The sequence below is a fragment of the Triticum aestivum genome, chromosome 7B (genome assembly GCF_018294505.1).
Source record: "Triticum aestivum cultivar Chinese Spring chromosome 7B, IWGSC CS RefSeq v2.1, whole genome shotgun sequence".
Lineage (NCBI taxonomy): Eukaryota > Viridiplantae > Streptophyta > Magnoliopsida > Poales > Poaceae > Triticum > Triticum aestivum.
In genome coordinates this window covers 129,581,159-129,601,599 of record NC_057813.1, presented here as the reverse complement: position 1 = coordinate 129,601,599, position 20,441 = coordinate 129,581,159, and the positions used below count along the sequence as shown (strand labels likewise).

Genomic DNA, 20,441 nt, shown 5'->3' with positions numbered 1-20,441 from the left:
ACTTTCTTGTAAATACGGGTCTTTTCAAAAGTCTGTATAAAACCATATGCTTTGATCAACTCATCAAAGCGTATATTCCAACTCCGAGATGCTTGCACCAGTCCATTGATGGATCGCTAGAGCTTGCACATTTTGTTAGCACTTTTAGGATTGACAAAACCTTCTGGTTGTATCATATACAACACTTCTTTAAGAAATATCCATTTGCCAGATTTCATAAAATGTGGCAATTGCTAACATGATTCGGACAGACTTAAGCATCGTTACAAGTGAGAAAATCTCATCATATTCAACACCTTGAACTTGTCAAAAACCTTTCGCAACAAGTCGAGCTTAGTAGATAGTAACACTACTATCAGTGTCCGTCTTCCTCTTGAAGATCCATTTATTTAACATGGCTTGCTGATCATCGAGCAAGTCAATCAAAGTCCATACTTTGTTCTCATACATGGATCGTATCTCAGATTTTATGGCCTCAAGCCATTTCGCGGAATCTGGGCTCATCATCGCTTCCTCATAGTTCGTAGGTTTATCATGGTCTAGTAACATGACTTCCAGAATAGGATTGTCGTCCCACTCTGGTGCCGATCTTACTCTGGTAGACCTACGAGGTTCAGTAGTAACTTGATCTGAAGTTTCATGATCAATATCATTAGCTTCCTCACTGATTGGTGTAGTTGTCACAGGAACCGGTTCTTGTGAAGAACTACTTTCCAATAAGGGAGCAGGTACATTTACCTCATCAAGTTCTACTTTCCTCCCACTCACTTCTTTCAAGAGAAACTCCTTCTCTAGAAAGGATCCATCTTAGCAACGAATAACTTGCCTTCGTATCTGTGATAGAAGGTGTACCCAATAGTTTCCTTTGGGTATTCTATGAAGACTCACTTCTCTGATTTGGGTTCGAGCTTATTAGGTTGAAACTTTTTCACATAAGCATCGCAGTCCCAAACTTTAAGAAACGACAACTTTGGTTTCTCGCCAAACCACAGTTCATAAGGCGTCGTCTCAAACGGATTTTGATGGTGCCCTATTTAAAGTGAATGCAACTGTCTCTAATGCATAACACCAAAACGATAGTGGTAAATCGGTAAGATACATCATAGATTGCACCATATTCAATAAAGTGCGGTTATGACGTTCGGACACACCATTACGCTGTGGTGTTCCATGTGGCGTGAGCTTTGAAACTATTCCACATTGTTTTATATGAAGGCCAAACTCATAACTCAAATATTCTTCTTCATGATCAGATCGTAGAAACTTTATTTTCTTGTTACGATGGTTCTCCACTTCACTCTGAAATTCTTTGAACTTTTCAAATGTTTCAGACTTGTGTTTCATTAAGTAGATATACCCATATCTGCTCAAATCATCTGTGAAGGTCAGAAAATAACGATACTCGCCACGAGCATCAACACTCATTGGATCGCATACATCGGTATGTATTATTTCCAATAAATCAGTAGCTCGTTCCATTGTTCCGAAGAACGGAGTTTTAGTCATCTTGCCCAAAAGGCACGGTTCGCAAGCATCAAATGATTCATAATCAAGTGATTCCAAAAACCCATCAGCATGGAGTTTCTTCATGCATTTTACACCGATATGACCCAAACGGCAGTGCCACAAATAAGTTGCACTATCATTATCAACTTTGCATCTTTTGGCATCAATATTATAAATATGTGTATCACTACGATCGAGATCCAACAAACTATTTTCATTGGGTGTATGACGATTGAAGGTTTTATTCATGTAAACAGAACAACAATTATTCTCTGACTTTAAATGAATTCATCGTATTGCAATAAACATGATCAAATCATATTCATGCTCAACGCAAACGCCAAATACCATTTATTTAGGTTTAACATTAATCCCGAAAGTATAGGGAGTGTGCGATGATGATCATATCAATCTTGGAACCACTTCCAACACACATCATCACTTCACCCTCAACTAGTCTCTGTTTATTCTGTAACTCCTGTTTCGAGTTACTAATTTTTAGCAACCGAACAAGTATCAAATACTCAGGGGCTACTATAAACACTAGTAAGGCACACATCAATAACTTGTATATCAAATATACCCTTGTTCACTTTGCCATCCTTCTTATCCACCAAATATTCGGGGCATTTCCGCTTCCAGTGACCATTTCCTTTGCAGTGTAAGCACTTAGTTTCAGGCTTTGGTCCAGCTTTGGGCTTCTTCGCGGGAGTGACAACTTGCTTGTCATTCTACTTGAAGTTCCCTTTCTTTCCCTTTACCCTTTTCTTGAAACTAGTGATCTTGTCAATCATCAACACTTGATGCTCTTTCTTGATTTCTACCTTCGTCGATTTCAACATCACGAAGAGCTCGGGAATTGTTTTCGTCATCCCTTGCATACTATAGTTCATCACAAAGTTCTACTAACTTGGTGATGGTGACTAGAGAACTCTGCCAATCACTATCTTATCTGGAAGATTAACTCCCACTTGATTCAAGCGGTTGTAGTACTCAGACAATCTAAGTACTTGCTCACTAGTTGAGCAATTCTCCTCCATCTTTTAGGCGAAGTATTTGTCAAAGGTCTCATACCTCTTGACACGGGCATGAGTCTGAAATACCAATTTCATCTCATGGAACATCTGATATGTTTCGTGACGTTTCAAAAACGTTTTTGTAGTCCCGGTTCTAAGCCATAAAGCATGGTGCACAAAACTATCAAGTAGTCATCATATTGAGCTAGCCAAACATTCATAACGTCTGCATCTGCTCCTGTAATAGGTTTGTCACGTAGCGGTGCATCAAGGACATAATTCTTTTGTGCAACAATGAGGATAAACCTCAGATCACGGACCTAGTCCGCATCATTGCTACTAACATTTTTCAACATAGTTTTTCTCTAGGAACATATAAAAACATAGGGAAGCTATAACGTGAGCTATTGATCTACAACATAATCTGCAAAATACTACCAGGACTAAGTTCATGATAAATTAAAGTTCAATTAATCATATTACTTAAGAACTCCCACTTAGACAGACATCTCTCTAGTCATCTAAGTGATCACGTGATCCAAATCAACTAAACCATGTCCGATCATCACGTGAGATGGAGTAGTTTTCAATGGTGAACATCACTATGTTGATCATATCTACTATATGATTCACGTTCGACCTTTCGGTCTCCGTGTTCCGAGGCCATATCTGTATATGCTAGGCTCGTCAAGTTTAACCTGAGTATTCCGCGTGTGCAACTGTTTTGCACCCGTTGTATTTGAACGTAGAGCCTATCACACCCGATCATCACGTGGTGTCTCAGCACGAAGAACTTTCGCAACGGTGCATACTCAGGGAGAACACTTCTTGATAATTAGTGAGAGATCATCTTAAAATGGTACCACTGAACTAAGCAAAATAAGATGTATAACAGATAAACATCATATGCAATCAAAATATGTGACATGGTATGGCCATGATCATCTTGCGCCTTTGATCTCCATCTCCAAAGTACTGTCATGATCTCTATCGTCACTGGCACGACACCATGATCTTCATCATCTTGATCTATATCAATGTGTCGTCACATGGTCGTCTCGCCAACTATTGCTCTTGCAACTATTGCTATCGCATAGCGATAAAGTAAAGCAATTATTTGGCACTTACATCTTATGCAACAAAGAGACAACCATAGGGCTTCTGTGAGTTGCCGATAACTTCAACAAAACATGATCATCTCATACAACAACTTATATCTCATCACGTCTTGACTATATCACATCACAACATGCCCTGCAAAAACAAGTTAGACGTCCTCTACTTTGTTGTTGCAAGTTTTACGTGGCTGCTACGGGCTGAGCAAGAACCGTTCTTACCTACGCATCAAAACCACAATGATAGTTCGTCAAGTTAGTGTTGTTTTAACCTTCTCAAGGACCGGGCGTAGCCACAATCGGTTCAACTAAAGTTGGAGAAACTGACACCCGCCAGCCACCTATGTGCAAAGCACGTTGGTAGAACCAGTCTCGCGTAAGCGTACGCGTAATGTCGGTCCGGGCCGCTTCATCCAACAATACCGCTGAACCAAAGTATGACATGCTGGTAAGCAGTATGACTTGTATCACCCACAACTCACTTGTGTTCTACTCGTGCATATAACATCTACGCATAAAACCTGGCTCAGATGCCACTGTTGGGGAACGTAGTAATTTCAAAAAAATTCCTACGCACACGCAAGATCATGGTGATGCATAGCAACGAGAGGGGAGAGTGTTGTCCACGTACCCTCGTAGAACGAAAGCGGAAGCATTATGACAACGCGGTTGATGTAGTCGTACGTCTTCACGGCCCGACCGATCAAGCACGGAAACTACGGCACCTCCGAGTTCTAGCACACATTCAGCTCGATGACGTCCCTCGAACTCCGATCCAGCCAAGTGTCGAGGGAGAGTTCCGTCAGCACGACGGCGTGGTGACGATCTTGATGTTCTACCGTCGCAGGGCTTCGCCTAAGCACCGCTACAATATTATCGAGGAGGACTATGGTGGAGGGAGGCACCGCACACGGCTAAGAGATCAATGATCAATTGTTGTTGTGCCTAGAGGTGCCCCCTGCCCCCGTATATAAAGGAGCAAGGGGGGATGGGCGGGCGGCCTAGGAGGGGGCGCGCCAAGGGGAGTCCTACTCCCACCGGGAGTAGGACTCCCTCCTTCCTTGTTGGAGTAGGAGAAGGGGAAAGAGGGGGAGAGGAAGAAGGAAAAGGGGGCTGCGCCCCTTGTCCAATTCGGACCGGAGGGGGGGCGCAGGCCTCCTTCCTTTTGGCTTCTCTCCTCTATTCCCGTATGGCCCAATAAGGCCCATATACTCCCCGGCGAATTCCCGTAACTCTCCGGTACTTCGAAAAATACCCGAATCACTCGGAACCTTTCCGAAGTCCGAATATAGTCGTCCAATATATCGATCTTTACGTCTCGATCATTTCGAGACTCCTCGTCATGTCCCCGATCTCATCCGGGACTCCGAACTCCTTCGGTACATCAAAACTCATAAACTCGTAATATAACTGTCATCGAAACCTTAAGCGTGTGTACCCTACGGGTTCGAGAACAATGTAGACATGACCGAGACATGTCTCCGGTCAATAACCAATAGCGGAACCTGGATGCTCATATTGGCTCCCACATATTCTACGAAGATCTTTATCGGTCAAACCGCATAACAACATATATTGTTCTCTTTGTCATCGGTATGTTACTTGCCCGAGATTTGATCGTCGGTATCTTAATACCTAGTTCAATCTCGTTACCGGCAAGTCTCTTTACTCGTTACGTAATACATCATCCCGCAACTAACTCATTAGTTGCAATGCTTGCAAGGCTTATAGTGATATGCATTACCGAGTGGGCCTAGAGATACCTCCCCGACAATCGGAGTGACAAATCCTAATCTCGAAATACGCCAACCCAACATGTACCTTCGGAGACACCTGTAGAGCTCCTTTACAATCACCCAGTTACGTTGTGACGTTTGGTAGCACACAAAGTGTTCCTCCGGTAAACGGGAGTTGCATAATCTCATAGTCATAGGAACATGTATAAGTCATGAAGAAAGCAGTAGCAACATACTAAACGATCAAGTGCTAAGGCTAACAGAATGGGTCAAGTCAATCACATCATTCTCCTAATGATGTGATCCCGTTAATCAAATGACAACTCTTTTGTTCATGGCTAGGAAACATAACCATCTTTGATAAACGAGCTAGTCAAGTAGAGGCATACTAGTGACACTATGTTTGTCTATGTATTTACACATGTATTATGTTTCCGGTTAATACAATTCTAGCATGAATAATAAAAATTTATCATGATATAAGGAAATAAATAATAACTTTATTATTGCCTCTAGGGCATATTTCCTTCAGAAGGACCGAGGAAGTCCCTGCAGAATTCAGATGCATACTTCCTGGTGCAACAGCAATCGCTGGAGGATTTAAGCGCCAAACAAGAGAAAGTTAATAAGCTTGCTAAGCATCTTGCTAGCATTATGGGTACCCTGGATATTGTTTCTTGAGATCTTCTGAAGTGGTTTCAGTTCTGGATTTGTTTTGTTGCGGCGTTTGTTTGCACTGGTCGCCAACTTTGACAACGAGTGTATATGATATGCTGCTTTGTTCCCTATATTTGCCCTGGTGGCGAACTTTGAAGCCCAGTGGATGTAATATGTGTAATAGTCGTGATAACCTAGCGTTAGTTGCTTGCTTATTTATTTCCTTGTTGTCTTGTTTATTTGTTTGCTTGTAGTCAGTGCAGTTCTTTTTCCGCGGTTTGCTAGTGGCTGCAATAACCTATTTTTTAAAACTAGACCACAATAACCATGTGCTACATATTTACTGTAGTGATACTGGGCCTCCTAGCGACCGTAGAAACAATGGGCCTTCTACGGGCCGTAGAAACAATGGGCCTTCTACGGGTCGTAGAAACAATGGGCCTTCTATGGGCCATATCACCAATGGGCCTTATAGGGTCGTATGATCGATTGGCCAAACATGGGCCAATAACAGACCACATTATGGCCGTAAACGGGCTAGGGTTGGAATCGTCCGTTCATGGGCCGACCATAACGGGTCATCGTTAATAGGCCGTATTTGATGACGCTATGAAAACAGCCCAACGTATTAACGGGCCATAAACGGGCCGACTGTAACAACGGGCTGAATTTGGCCCACAAGCAAAAAATGACAGTAACGGGCCGTAAGTAACCGAATGCTGGAAATGAGCCCAAGAATAAATGGGCCCTGAGAAGGCCGAAAGATAACATGGGCTGGAAACGGCCCAATGGAATAATGGACCGTTAATGGGTATAAAGTGATACACTGTTTATTACGGGCCAGCTTCACCACGGGCCGTTAATGGGCCAAGAGTTACAAAGGGCCTCATATGGGCCAAAAGACGTCATGGGACATACATGGGCCGGAAGTTAAAACGGGTTGGAATCATATTGGACGGCCCATATGACGCTACTAGGCCTAATTTGAATAGGTCGTAACGGGGCCTGGGTTAGCGGGTTGTAGTTGGGCTAATGCGAACAGGCCGTTAACAGGCTTTTAGTTGGCCGGCCCGCCACCTTTTGACCAAGTCAAATGGGCCGGCCCTTTCACAAGAATGGGCCTCTGTTGGGTCGTGCCACGTGTCAACGCATCATAGGTGGATGATATCTGTCCCAACAATGAGCCGACACGTGTTTCCTCCAGCCAATGATGATTTTACACGTGGAAAATCCCCATTGGTCGGGGCTGTTAATGGGTTATCGGATCCAAAACCGGACCCGATAGCTTAACGGTGTTCCGTTACGGTGGATGCCACGTGTCAGTCACCCTTGACGAAAGCACTTATGTGACGCGCGATTTATCGTCATGGAAGTGGACACTTCCGTGATGATAATTTTGATAATGTCATGGAACACTTCTACGACAGCACATGTATGACTATCTTGATTCTGTCATAAAATCGTCATGGATGTACATGCATGACAAAAAACACGACCTACTGTGACAAACACGTATCATCATGGAAGTGTATTTTTTGTAGTGACTACAACGATATGACCGAGATGTGTAACTGTGGAGGGGGGCACCGCACACGGCTAAGAGAAACTTTTGTGTGTCTTTGGGGTGCCCCCTCTCACGTATATAAAGGAGAGGGTGAGGAGGTGGCCGACCCAAGGGGGGGCGCCAAGGAGGGGAGTCCTACTTGGACTCCCGGTCCAAGTAGGATTCACCCCCCCTTCCTATTCCAAGAAGGAGAAGGGGGGAAGGAGAGGGAGAGGGAAAGGAAAGAGGGGGCCGCGCCCCCTCCCCCTAGTCCAATTCGGAATGCCAAGGGGAGGGGTGTGTGCCACCTTGTGGCCTTCCTTCTCTTACTCCCTTATGGCCCATCAATGCCCATAACTTCCCCGGGGGGTTCCGGTAACCACCCGGTACTCCGAAACTTATCTGATACTTCCCGAAACCATTCCGGTGTCCGAATGTAACCTTCCAATATATGAATATTTACCTCTCGGCCATTTCGAGACTCCTCGTCATGTCCGTGATCTCATACTGGACTCCGAACAAACTTCGGTCATCAAATCACATAACTCATAATACAAATCATCATCGAACGTTAAGCGTGCGGACCCTACTGGTTCGAGAACTATGTAGACATGACCGAGACACATCTCCAGTCAATAACCAAAAGCGTAACCTAGATGCTCATATTGTCTCCCACATATTCTATGAAGATCTTTATCGGTCAAACCGCATAACAACATACGTTGTTCCCTTTGTCATCGGTATGTTACTTGCCCGAGATTCGATCGTCGGTATCATCATACCTAGTTCAATCTCGTTACCAGCAAGTCTCTTTACTCGTTCCGTAATGCATCATCCCGTAACTAACTCATTAGTCACATTGCTTGCAAGTCTTATAGTGATGAGCATTACCGAGAGGGCCCAGAGATACCTCTCCGATACACGGAGTGACAAATCCTAATCTTGATCTATGCCAACCCAACAAACACCTTCAGAGATACCTGTAGAGCATCTTTATAATCACCCAATTACGTTGTGACGTTTGATAGCACACAAGGTGTTCCTCTGGTATTCGGGAGTTGCATAATCTCATAGTTAGAGGAACATGTATAAGTCATGAAGAAAGCAATAGCAATAAAACTAAACAATCATTATGCTAAGCTAACGGATGGGTCTTGTCCATCACATTATTCTCTAATGATGTGATCATGTTCATCAAATGACAACACATGTCTATGGCTAGGAAACTTAACCATCTTTGATTAACGAGCTAGTCAAGTAGAGGGCATACTAGGGACACTATTGTTTTGTCTATGTATTCGCACATGTACTAAGTTTCCGGTTAATACAATTCTAGCATGAATTATAAACATTTATCATGATATAAGGAAATATAAATAACAACTTTATTATTGCCTCAAGGGCATATTTCCTTGAACTGCATCTATAGCTAATACTCCACCTAAGAATGCTATCCATCATGCGTCACAAAGTATTAAGTAAAATAGAGTATTCAATAAGTAATTAAGTATGATGACATGATATAGATAGTATATTTTATTGACCCTGCATTCAAAGGAAAAATACACAATTATCTTTTTTATCCTTAGTGGAACAACACAATACAAGTCCTTTTCACTTTTTGTCACTGAAGTAGATTACTTGCAATATTGAACCCAGCTAACACACACAACTCCTCTTGGACACCATTCGTCTAAACATGGCAAATGCAAGACTAATAGATCGGAGAGCATATATGTCTATAAATTTTGCAACAAAGAACTCAAAATAATCCAAAATAAATAAATCATATAGATCTGAGCATAAAGTGAAAATTCAACACACCGCAACAAACAAACCAATAAAGATTACATCATATGGATCACAATCATGTGATCATTGTATTGAAAAACAAGGGAGAGATGGCCATCTAGCTGATGATATGTATCCATAGTAGAAAGAAAACTACTCACAGGTGATCATAGTGGAAGCAATGTTGATGTAGATGGCTACTGTGATGAATTTCCCCTCCGACAGAATACCGAAAAAGACCTCCAACTTGGATCACGGTGAAACAGAGGTGTGCGGCGACAGAAAAGTTCCCCGATAATTATTTTTAGGGTTTTTGGGAGTATTTAAAGGCGGTGAAAGAAATATGCGACGGAGAGGCCTCCCATGGGGCCCACGAGGGCACCCCTTGCCATGTGGGGCCCATAGGGGTCCCTCACGGCTGGCTCCGATGCTCATTGGAAGCTTCCTCACGCGAAAAAACTGCAATTTTCCTATTTTTTTAGCTCTATAAAATTGATTTTCCTGAAAGTCTAAAAACAAGCAGAAAAACAACAATTGACCCTGGTCACTAGATTGATGGGTTAGTTTGGAGAAATAATGTGTGAAAACTATACAAATGTGATATACAATAGCATGAAGCAATAAAAAATTATATATACATTTGGGACATATTACGCGGCACCGGCCGATGGTGTGTTCATCCGAGGACTCAGTCGATGGCAATCCCTGACGAAGATGCGCTCCAGATCCTGCGTGCTCGGGGGAGGAAGGAATGGAAAATGAAGCGATGAAGGAAAAATCAAGGACAAAGAGAAGGGAAATATCTACACCTCGAGGTACTATCTCACCATCAGTGGTTTATGGTTTATACAAGGGCTTGCGCTCTTGAGAAACTAGAGGCAGGTCATAATAACAACCGCCTTAACGTCATACTAGAGGCAATTCTAGAATACTAACCGCCTCCATTATTTTTGACCATAAAAATAACCGCTTCCATGGGCTGCTTCTAATGCCCATTTTGTACTAGTGGTATATGATATCCCACAAGTGCAAGGATAAATTGTAGATCTTTCTGAGAAGTAAGAGTGTCGAACGCAATGAAAAACAGAAGGAATTATAGTGTGGAAATCAGCTATGAATAACTGCAAATGTTGAAAACTGTGGTGGTTGTGTTGTTTGATGGTTAAACAGTTGCAAGTATGTAAAAGAACAATATAAGTAAATATTTGCAGTAAGTTGCCTAATTCCCAAGCGTTCTAAACACAAGTCGGTGGTGTTTCTTATATGGACTAAATCGTTCTTAGTGACGACATGAATATCACCTAGTTGTTAATTTCATAATCATTTGTGCTGATCCTGTTGCTTGATAGTTGTTTTATGGATAGAACCTAAGCCTATATGTTGCAAAGCCATTAACTCACACATACTCATGAGTATACCTTTAGCAAGCATCCAGGACTATTAAGAATTATTAAGGCAAAGTCTAACAATAGCTTTAAGATTCGGGATCCCTATTCAACCCTCATGTTATAGCTCATAAATTCAATGGCCAGTATTTTTTCACTTCAGCCTCCTCTCCTAGACATATTATAACACAATGATCTCCTGTAGGTACATAAAGGTGAAGTGACATATACTCAACACTCAGACATCACCACTAAAGAATTACACCAAAATATATAATCAAACATCAACCTTTATTGCAAATTTGTACGACGGGCTTTCTCCCATGTCTTCAATAACATGGTGCAGCTACTCACAAGCATCATAATGGACATGACCGATGTGTATGAATATGCATGAAAATTTGAAGCATAAATATTTCACCAATAAAACACAAGGCATGAACTACTAAACAACAATTAACATTGGAAAGTGATTCTGGCAACAGAACTACACCAATTTTTCATAGACGGTAATAGGTGGATACCGGGGCTAGTGTTTTAGATGGAGATTGTGATGATGCATTCAATGAAGATGTTGCCCACAACACCTTGGTTTTGATGACAATGATTGCTTTCATTTCCCCCGCCGGAGGGCCCCGGTGGGGTAAACACTTCGGGAAGAGCAAGTAGGGTTCTCTATTCCATCCCTACGGTGAAAAATTATGTCAAAAATATGTTTGTGTTTTTTTGGAAGATGGCGGCGATATTTCACCGAGAGGGCACCCGGGCTCTCATGGGCCGCCCACACCCAAGCCAAGCGCCTACATCCAGGGCATCTGGGCTGCCCGTGTGGGCCTCACGGGCACCTCTAGGCCATCTCATGGCCTTGGTGCTCTTTTGGCCCAAAAACTTCCATCATATTTTTGCTTTATTTTTTCCTGTTCCCGGAAAGTGTTTTTTTTAATATCCCTTATTTCAATTTCTGACAGCTTTTTCGCCCCCTCCCCCTCTACTGAATTTTTCCAATATAAGACAAAATGGTGATTGAATGTGCATAATAAATGAGAAATTTCTTTTATGAATTTGTGATGCAAACCAAACTTATTAGCTCCCCAAAGCTTAGACGTTCCCTTGTTCTCAAGAAAAATCAAGTTTTACGAACATGGCCACAAGTTTATAAAATGAGATGTCAATAACAAAGAATATGAACATATCAACACCACAATTATTTACATAATTACCCATGCTAGCATACCATGCCCTCTCCATAAATGTACCTAATGTGGGTCATGACACCCTACCTTTTATTACAAACCCTATGGTTAAAAGCGACCCAGTATGCCAAACTATACCCAAATCATGCAACAGTTTCAATCACCTCAATCTTTAAGAAGGGTTCATGTGAGAGCTTGGATTGGCAAATGACACATGCTCAACTACCTTTTGTGTCTTCACACAATAAACTAGGAGTCATGTAAACAGATTTTTAGGACAACCTTATTTAGACCAAGCATAAAGAAGGTTAAAGTTTCAATAAATTATTTTGTTTTGACTACTCACATTCATCTTATAGACTTTGCCAAGCTACTAGTTCCATAATTTACTTCCAGTGTGCACGAAATTTTCTCAATGTATGGGATACTTCCCATGTGTAGTTTGTTTCAATATGTAGAAAATGCGTTTCCAGTAGGGAAACGTTTCCCCACGGTGCGCCGGCCGAATCATTGGGCCGGTCGCACCGCTCGCTCCGTGACTTGCTTCCTCTGTAAGTAGGCCCACCACCGAATGACCACCTCTCACGTTATCTTATCTCTTCAGGAACAACGCCAACCGCTCATAACGCATCTCGTCTACACCGCAACCTCCGCTCTCCCCCTTTTCTTCCTCCCTGTAGATGCTCGCGCCTCCCCCACCATGGCCATCGCGCCTCCCCCACCGGCGACTGGCTGTGCCGCCAGCCATGGCCATCGCGCCTCCCCCACCGGCGACTGGCTGTGCCGCCAGCCATGGCCACCGCGCCTCCCCACCGTGGCTGCCCCCACCCCGCCCCCTCACTCCCCACCAGCGACTAGTGCTGCCAACCAATCCCCACCAGCGCTGCCGATGACGGCGACAAGTGATGGAGAGTCGTGGCGGCCGGCGTTGGAGCGTTGCAACCACGGCGACAAGTGATGGAGATCCAGCCTTTCTTTTCTTGGAAGCAGCCCCAGTTTTTGCTACCAACGCCCTTGCCTTTTGCTGGAACTAGTGTAAGATTTTGCTACCACCATGTTTGTTTTTTGATGGAACCAACCCAAGTTTTTGCTGCCTTGCCATTTGCTTTTTGGTACAACCAGTGTACAATTTTGCTACTACTATCTTCAGTTTTTGTTGAAACCAATCAATTTTTTTGCTACCACCATGTTCTTTTTTGATGGAACCAACCCAAAATTTTGCTACCATGTCATTTGCTTTTGGTACAACCAGTGTACAATTTTGCTACCATCATCTTTGGTTTTTGCTGGAACCAGTCAATTTTTGTGCTACCATGTATTTTTGGTGGAACCAGTGCATCACTTTTTTTGCTACCACCGTTTGAGTTTTTGCTACAACCAATGTTCTCAATTGCTACATCCATTTACATGACACACATCACGGCGTCATGTAATTTGCTAGAACCAGCAAACATTTGTTCGAAGCAGCATGATTTTTTGTTCAAACTGGCGTTTCTTTTTGCTGGAACTAACTAATTTGTTTGCTACAAATCGACTACTGAAGTTTTTCTGCTGCTGAGATTTTTGCTGGAACCATTATTTTTTTTGCTGGAACCGGCAAATATTTTTGCTTCAACCCAAAACTTGAGGTTTTTGTTGCTTTTTTTGCTAGACATGGTGGTACAAGTCAACAACGGCGGCGAGCCGGAGACGGGACGGCGAGCCGGAGACGGGGACGCTGCAACCATGATGACAGCGCGCTGGAACCCTCCTATGTGTGAGTTACAACCATGGCAAGCGAAGGCAGCCGAGGCAAGTGACATGCACGAGCGACGGACGAGCGGCAGGCGAGCGCGGGTGACAGGCGCGGTGGCAAGGGTGGCAAGCAAGCACGGGAAGACGAGGAGAAGGGCGGGCGGCCGGCGAGCGCTCGGGATCTGGCATGTGCGCGCACTGCCTTTTTTCCTTGTTTCCTGTGCGTTTGACTTTTGAAACAAAGTAATCAGACGGTTGGGAAAGTATGTATCGGGTGGCTGTAGCTTGACCGGCCCAACTGTTCGGCCGGTGCGCCGGCGCCTATCAGCGCCCGTACTTTCTTTGATGTGACAAAAACTTGCGTCCAATGGAAATGCGGAATGGTTTGTTTGTTTGTGGTAGCACTAAATTTTGCTTCGGCCAGCTCCATGGCAACTGAATTTTGTTCTGATCTAATAGAAATTTGTGAACGGTGTTATGACGCGAAATTGCCAATGCCACTACTACTTGCCAACATTACCGTGCTTTGTCTGTTCATATAAAATGTTTCCGACAATCAACATATTTGCTTCTTTCAAATCACCAACATTAGTACATTACAATGCTTGACATATCCATATAACATTTGCGTACATGCTGCAAATTTGCTTCCATCCACTAGCAAATACTCCTACATACGTAGAACATAATTACAGCAACATTATCATGGAAGATCTTACATGCACTGCAAACTCCCGGCCACAACACACTCTGCATCATTGTAGCATCCTTGGCAACACGATTGTAATCTGGTGCAACAAAATAATGTCTGTCTAATAGAAATGTCGATGAAACAAAAAAAAATCACCCAAGAAGCAGCACACATTGACCGAAGCACATAGGTGTAGTGGTTGAAACACAACGTTTGTACAATAAAAGAAGCACATAATGACAATGGTTGAAGCAAAATAATCACTGCAATACAGACATATGCCACTAATAAAATCAGAAAACACGGCTAGCACAAAGAAATATATTGATGCTGTCATAATATATATGACATGCACGGGAAGTACAGTAAATTTAATTTTGCAAATTGGTATGCTTGCTGTGCAAAATTTGGGTGCAGAAATTTGTCGTGCGTTAAACATTGCTGTTTTACCGCAAAAAACATCTCTATGTTAGAAGCACACTGCAGAAATCAAGAATCCATGATTAACAAGAAGTGAAAGCATATATAATTAAATTTGTTAATTTACATGTTCGCGGCAGAGCATTCATACATTAGAAGCACATCCGAGGAACCACCAAGTGTCCAAGTCATTGACTTGTGGGTTTTTTAAATTTGCCATGCACCCATACCCTTTGCATGTTCTTGCCATTCTTTCTATTCACTGATCTGACACAGCAGTATTCCAGCTCCAACTGCACACAGATAAGCAAATACATGTGAGCGTCTTATAAGCTGTAGACACGTACTAAAAAATGGAACTGAAGCAAACGACCTAAGAAAATGAAGGAAATGAAAAGAGTAAGTATTAATTAGATAAAGCAGGGCAATTTTAGAAGCTTGTTGATGAAATTTGGGATTGGAACCACATTTTGTTTAGTATAAGTCTATAATTCCAAACTACAATTAAAATTAAGGCGTAAAGAATAATTTTGACATACAATTATGGTACATTAACTATGATCCACACAAAAGATAATGTCGGCGAACATAAAGAACAATCAACAAATCATGCCTATATGGTTTGCTGACAGTTGCATACTGGTCAGCGTGACCCTGGACCTACTGTGGTGGTAAATAGGGGCAGATAGGAACTTAATATATTCCTTGTGATACTGGTTTGTTTCAATAGGCAGTCCCTAACAACAGGTATCTAGAACACAGCTGAATACAACGACTCTACAAGATAAAATGAATAGATGAAATGAAATTGGCAACTAGCTAAAACTGTCCTGTGCATGGACATCTTCATGTGCCAGATGCAGCTGCTACCGACTCATGGTGCACTACTGTTCAAAGTAACCTTCGATATCAAATCATTGAGATTTTAGAGTTACCTCTAGTAGTCCAGCAGCATGAAAGAGTTCTCTTACAGTGTCTAATGAGAAGAAATATGAATAGGTGCCATCAGAACGCATATATTCCCGAAATCCCACTCTTTGGTGAGGCAAGAATCGAAGCATTGTCATGTCATAAACGCCTATAATATGAAAACAAGAAGAGTTGTCAGCAAATGATTGCTTATAAATAAATTATACAAGTTAATACCATGTCTGAGATGTTACCATAATCCCTGAACAAAACAAGGCCACCTGGTTTCAGAACAGACACGCAACGCTCTAGAGTAGCTGGAATTGTGTTGAAGGGTATGGCTGACAACGTAAATATCTGTCAACAAAAAGACAGTATTTATAACAAGGTATATATGTGAGCACCAATAGTGAAGGATTGGATTTCCCATTTAATAAATCCGGAATTAGATTTTTAACACAACTTTTGAAAATAGAAATGCGACCACACCACAGTGTCAAATTTAGAAGTATAAGTGAGCTGAATCTAACGCTGATGCAGATGCTCTGGCTGAAGGGAAGGAGAATGATAGATGGCAGAACAAAATTCACCAACCATGGTAATAAAATCTATGCCACGAACACAACACTCATCTTCTTTCAGTGAGATTGGGTTTTTTCCCCTTGTATGAAGATGACTTGAATCTGGAAGGAATAACATAGATGAGTTCAATATTACGTGAAAAGAAATTTTCAAATAGAAGAACATATAAACAAACCAAGTACCTAGTGAGAGCTCGACAACCTTTCCGTTTGAACTTTGACAATATTTGCAGAACAACCAACCTGGAAGTTTTTCTTTAGAAACATCCAACAAAAAAGGGTGGAACCTATCCTTGGCATCAACTCCCTGTGTATTACACACAATCTCATTTGCTTTCTCTAGAGTGTCTTCACTACAGTCACAAGCATAGACAGTGATGCTTGGACTACATCTGCAGGAATCATTCATTATGACTGTCATCATCATTATAGTCCTTGTGTATTCAAGTATGACTGTTGATCAACTACGAAACAATGACTGCTTGCAGATTTACTTTATCCATGTGTTCTGTTCTAAATGCCTAATAGAATCAGTGCCATGAGCGCACAGAAAGAAAAACAAAGGTTTGCATTGCATGCGATAAACTGAAGAAAGAGGGAATTACCAGGATTGGCACACCAAAATATTAAATAATGGCAATGAAAGCACCATGTGTCGCATGCAAACAAAGAACTGCACAAAATGCTATACTTCAGGATTATATATGCACAGGCATCTTGCAGCCTCTCCTGGTTCCATCCAGACCTTAGACAGTAGTAACTATTTTACTTCATCAAAAGCCTTCCATTGCCTAACAAAGGTCTTATAATTTTGGTGGTCGTCATCTACTCATCTTGTTCATAAGTTTATTAAGTACTGCTCACCCCTTAAGTATACTCTTTTACATATACAAATTTCCAGTATTCCTTGAAATGCGTAAAAGGTTCACGGTATGCCACAATCCACAAGTCTTAATATCAGATAGCCAAACAGAGTAGCTGCTCAATTGCAGATCGGCTCTGTTCACCACCTCAATTTGACTGCCAAACAGAGCAGTTCAACCAATGTCTAGAAGGATATAGTTATTGTTCAGTGCACTCATGTCCAATGAATTGGGACCAAGTACTAAACATGAGCTGATTCAGTGGGCAGGTCTGCTAGCATCTATCCATTGCAATCTGGAAGGATGGCACGAGCTTAGGCAATGACTACCTGGCTATATAAGCCAAGGATGGTGTGTTGTATTTTTTTTTTAGCTTTACAGTAGTACAAAGCCCCAATGCAACTTTTCCTTATTTATATATATGGTGTGTTGTAATGGAACGAACCAATTAAATGTTGCAATCGCATCGCCAACCCCCTTCCTTCCTCTCGAACCTACTCTGTTTTTCCTGAACCCCCACTTTGATCTCCCTCTTTGTCAAAGTCATCCCTGACAATCGTTGCATGTACCTTGATGAATGCTCATATTCAAAGCTAGCCGTGGGCTTGCGGCTATAAGACTACTGCAATATGATACAATAAACATTCTGCACTGAGAGAACCTATTACCAATAGATTGCTTTTACTGAAATGAAATTACAGATCCGAGAACATTACCGTAGAATGGGGACAACAGTGCTTCCATTCCCACACCCCACCTCTAAAACCTTTGCACATCCTTTGCTGTTAAGCAGTTCAGGAAATTCCTTCAGCAAATACCTTCTTTCCTAACAAAGTGAGATGGGATCTTAAATTGATTTGCAGGAACTAATGAGACGAACAAAGTCCTACTACATTAGTTCACATAAATATTTGCCTAGTAATCAATAAGGTAATGTATAACACTTTAATTTGATTTTTCCAAAGCTTATGGGTAAACAAAAAGCAGAAAATGAAAAAAAAGGTATTAGTAATTTAGTATACACACAAGATGCTGCTGACACCAGAGTCCTTGGTGTACATATTGGTATACACACATGGCCACATCATACATCATCACCAAAGTAAAAGTTCCCATTCCATAAGAATGAACAAACGGACCATCTTGTGGTATAATTTGGTGATAATGGTAGAGAGTGTCGAACACTGCTACTCAGGAAATAGTTTCATTCTAATTGCTCATTCGACGCTTTAGTTATAGTCTGTCTTCACTCATGAAAAAAATGGGAAGGAAAGTAACCTAGTCTCCCTTCTCTCGCCTTGTGGAGCACACATGCACTGTTACTTTGCTGATGTTTTTTTTTGATACTTTATTGATGTTTTTTCTAGCTGCACGGCTTGACTCCAAAGAAGTGCAGTCGTTTGCCCGATAAAGAAATGCAACCTTGCACTAGTCCATGAATCTGAACATTTCTCTACCAATGTGATCTAGTTCATATTCCTACCGAATCAATAGGTGAAATACAATAAGAAGGTATTTTGCACAAGGGGGCGAGGAGAGAAGGGGAAATAAGGAACCTTGAAGAACTTGCCGGAGGCGTGGCGGCGGTGGAAGCTTCTCCAGGCCTCCGATGACGGTGGCTGCGGCGAGGCGGTGGTCGTGGGGAAAGGGGACAGGTGGTAGGAGAAGGAAGGGTTGGCTTCCACATCCGCCCGGAGGTCCTCCCACTCGAAGTCGTGGCAATGGTACTCGGCCTCCGCCTCTTTCTTGGTGATCCCCCGTTCACCACCCCCGTCCATGGCAGTCACCGTCTTTCTTCGCTGCGACCTTCAGCGAACTCGCCTCAATCGGGGGCGGCGGCGCTGGGTCGGCGATGAGGACTAAAGAGGTGCGGGGAAGAAAAGAACTGGCTGGCTGCGCAGTAACGAGGAAACGGCGCCGTCGGCCAGCGAGGCCAAGATTGGAGAGCAGGAGCGGCGGAGGTGGGGGGCAGAGCATGTAGATCGGTAGGTTCAGGTCGAGAACATATCCGGTGAACGTTCAGGGTCATATGAAATGAAATGAAATGCCATGCATCTCATTCTAGGAAAAAGAAATGTCATTTGGTTTATACGATATGAATCTTTTAATTAGGTTTGAGTTTTCCTTTTTGAAATGTGAAGGATCAGTACCAATTCTACATAGAAATATGAATTCATTCTTACAAACCAAAGAGATTTAAAGAAATAAAAATTCTAAACGAATCCTATAATATACTCCCTCCGTCCAGAAATACTTGTCATTGAAATGGATGTATCTAGATGTATTTTAGTTCTAGATACATCAATTTTCATCCATTTTGATGACAAGTAATTCCGGACGGAGGGAGTACAATTCTAACAAAATTCTTGTAAATCAAAGGAATACCATTTTCTCATTTTGATAACCGTTAGATCGAGGAACCGGACGCACCCATAGATCACATGGCGTGTTGCTGCAGCGCCGGATCTAGCCCAATGAGTCAAGGAGGGCCAAATGTGATACTGTTCATATAAACTTGTTTTTGTAATATTTTTTAACTTTTTGTTATGATATAAAGGCTGTTGGCAAATTCATCACTGGTTTGCAGTATCCGATACTGAGTTGCTGCAACGGTTTATGTGTCGTCGAGTTCGTCACACATTCGTGACGGTTTGCGTTTCGACAATTGGTGACGGTTTGCATTTCTTTTCCGGGATGATGCCCTAGCTGTTCGAATGTTGCCTTTCTACCAGCAGTTTTCAATTTCAATTTCAGACTTGGACAAGCACAATTTGTACATATATATGTGTTCTCCGGGGCCTTTAGGGTGGACTATTCGAATGTGCAAGTTCCGCATAAAATGGCTAGTTTCCAACCCCATTTATGAATACGCCTTCCCACTTTGGATAGGGTACTCCTTGTTCATTCTATTCCGGATCTACTTCGTCCAAGCTTTCTCCACTCTCTGCCAACCCTAGTCATTTGATTTTTTTGTAGAGATTTTAGAGAGGAGCTAACTCTAGCAAGGTCCATCCATTACCCTCTGTTTGACCATTCACTTTCTTGTTTGAGCAAGATTTGAAGCTTAACACTTGTCTTGTTATTCTTGAAAGTTGGATACTCCTGAGTGGTAGGACTCATCGATGAGAATCCGAGCTTATTGTATGGATTTTGTGGCCACCCCAAGGTCAACAACTAGTGGTCGAGCATCGCCTTTGTGGTGGTGCTCAAGAAGAGAATGGGTCTTTGTGGTGTTGGGAATCCTTTGTGGTGCCCCAGCTCTCAAATGGTGATTAGCTTCCCTTTAAAGAAGTGAACATTG

General features: G+C 42.3%; 1 protein-coding gene across 4 annotated transcripts; it reads right to left on the bottom strand.

Moving 5' to 3' along the window:
* Positions 1 to 14,229: 14,229 nt before the first annotated feature.
* LOC123161211 (tRNA N(3)-methylcytidine methyltransferase METTL6) lies at positions 14,230 to 19,153 on the bottom strand. Of its 4 annotated transcripts, none has more exons than XM_044579059.1 (8): positions 18,697 to 19,153; positions 17,857 to 17,966; positions 16,461 to 16,669; positions 16,291 to 16,379; positions 15,951 to 16,053; positions 15,723 to 15,865; positions 14,939 to 15,080; positions 14,230 to 14,464 (listed from the first exon to the last, which is right to left on the bottom strand). In XM_044579059.1, exons 1-7 carry the CDS (start codon positions 18,916 to 18,918, stop codon positions 14,976 to 14,978), a joined length of 981 nt encoding a protein of 326 aa, XP_044434994.1. In that variant the 5' UTR covers positions 18,919 to 19,153; the 3' UTR covers positions 14,230 to 14,464; positions 14,939 to 14,975. The 4 variants fall into 4 exon arrangements, with proteins under 4 accessions (XP_044434994.1, XP_044434993.1, XP_044434992.1 ...); XM_044579058.1 differs by lacking the exon at positions 14,230 to 14,464 and adding an exon at positions 14,812 to 14,847; XM_044579057.1 differs by lacking the exon at positions 14,230 to 14,464 and having other exon boundaries at positions 14,812 to 15,080; positions 18,697 to 19,152.
* Positions 19,154 to 20,441: the final 1,288 nt, after the last annotated feature.

Coding starts and splice junctions, on each gene's coding strand:
- LOC123161211 (XM_044579059.1), bottom strand. CDS start 18,918: ATGGACGGGGGTGGTGAACGGGGGATCACCAAGAAAGAGGCGGAGGCC. Junction 17,967..18,696: donor CCTCCGGCAAGTTCTTCAAG/GTTCCTTATTTC, acceptor TCACTTTGTTAG/GAAAGAAGGTATTTGCTGAA. Junction 16,380..16,460: donor GGTTGTCGAGCTCTCACTAG/GTACTTGGTTTG, acceptor TATTCCTTCCAG/ATTCAAGTCATCTTCATACA.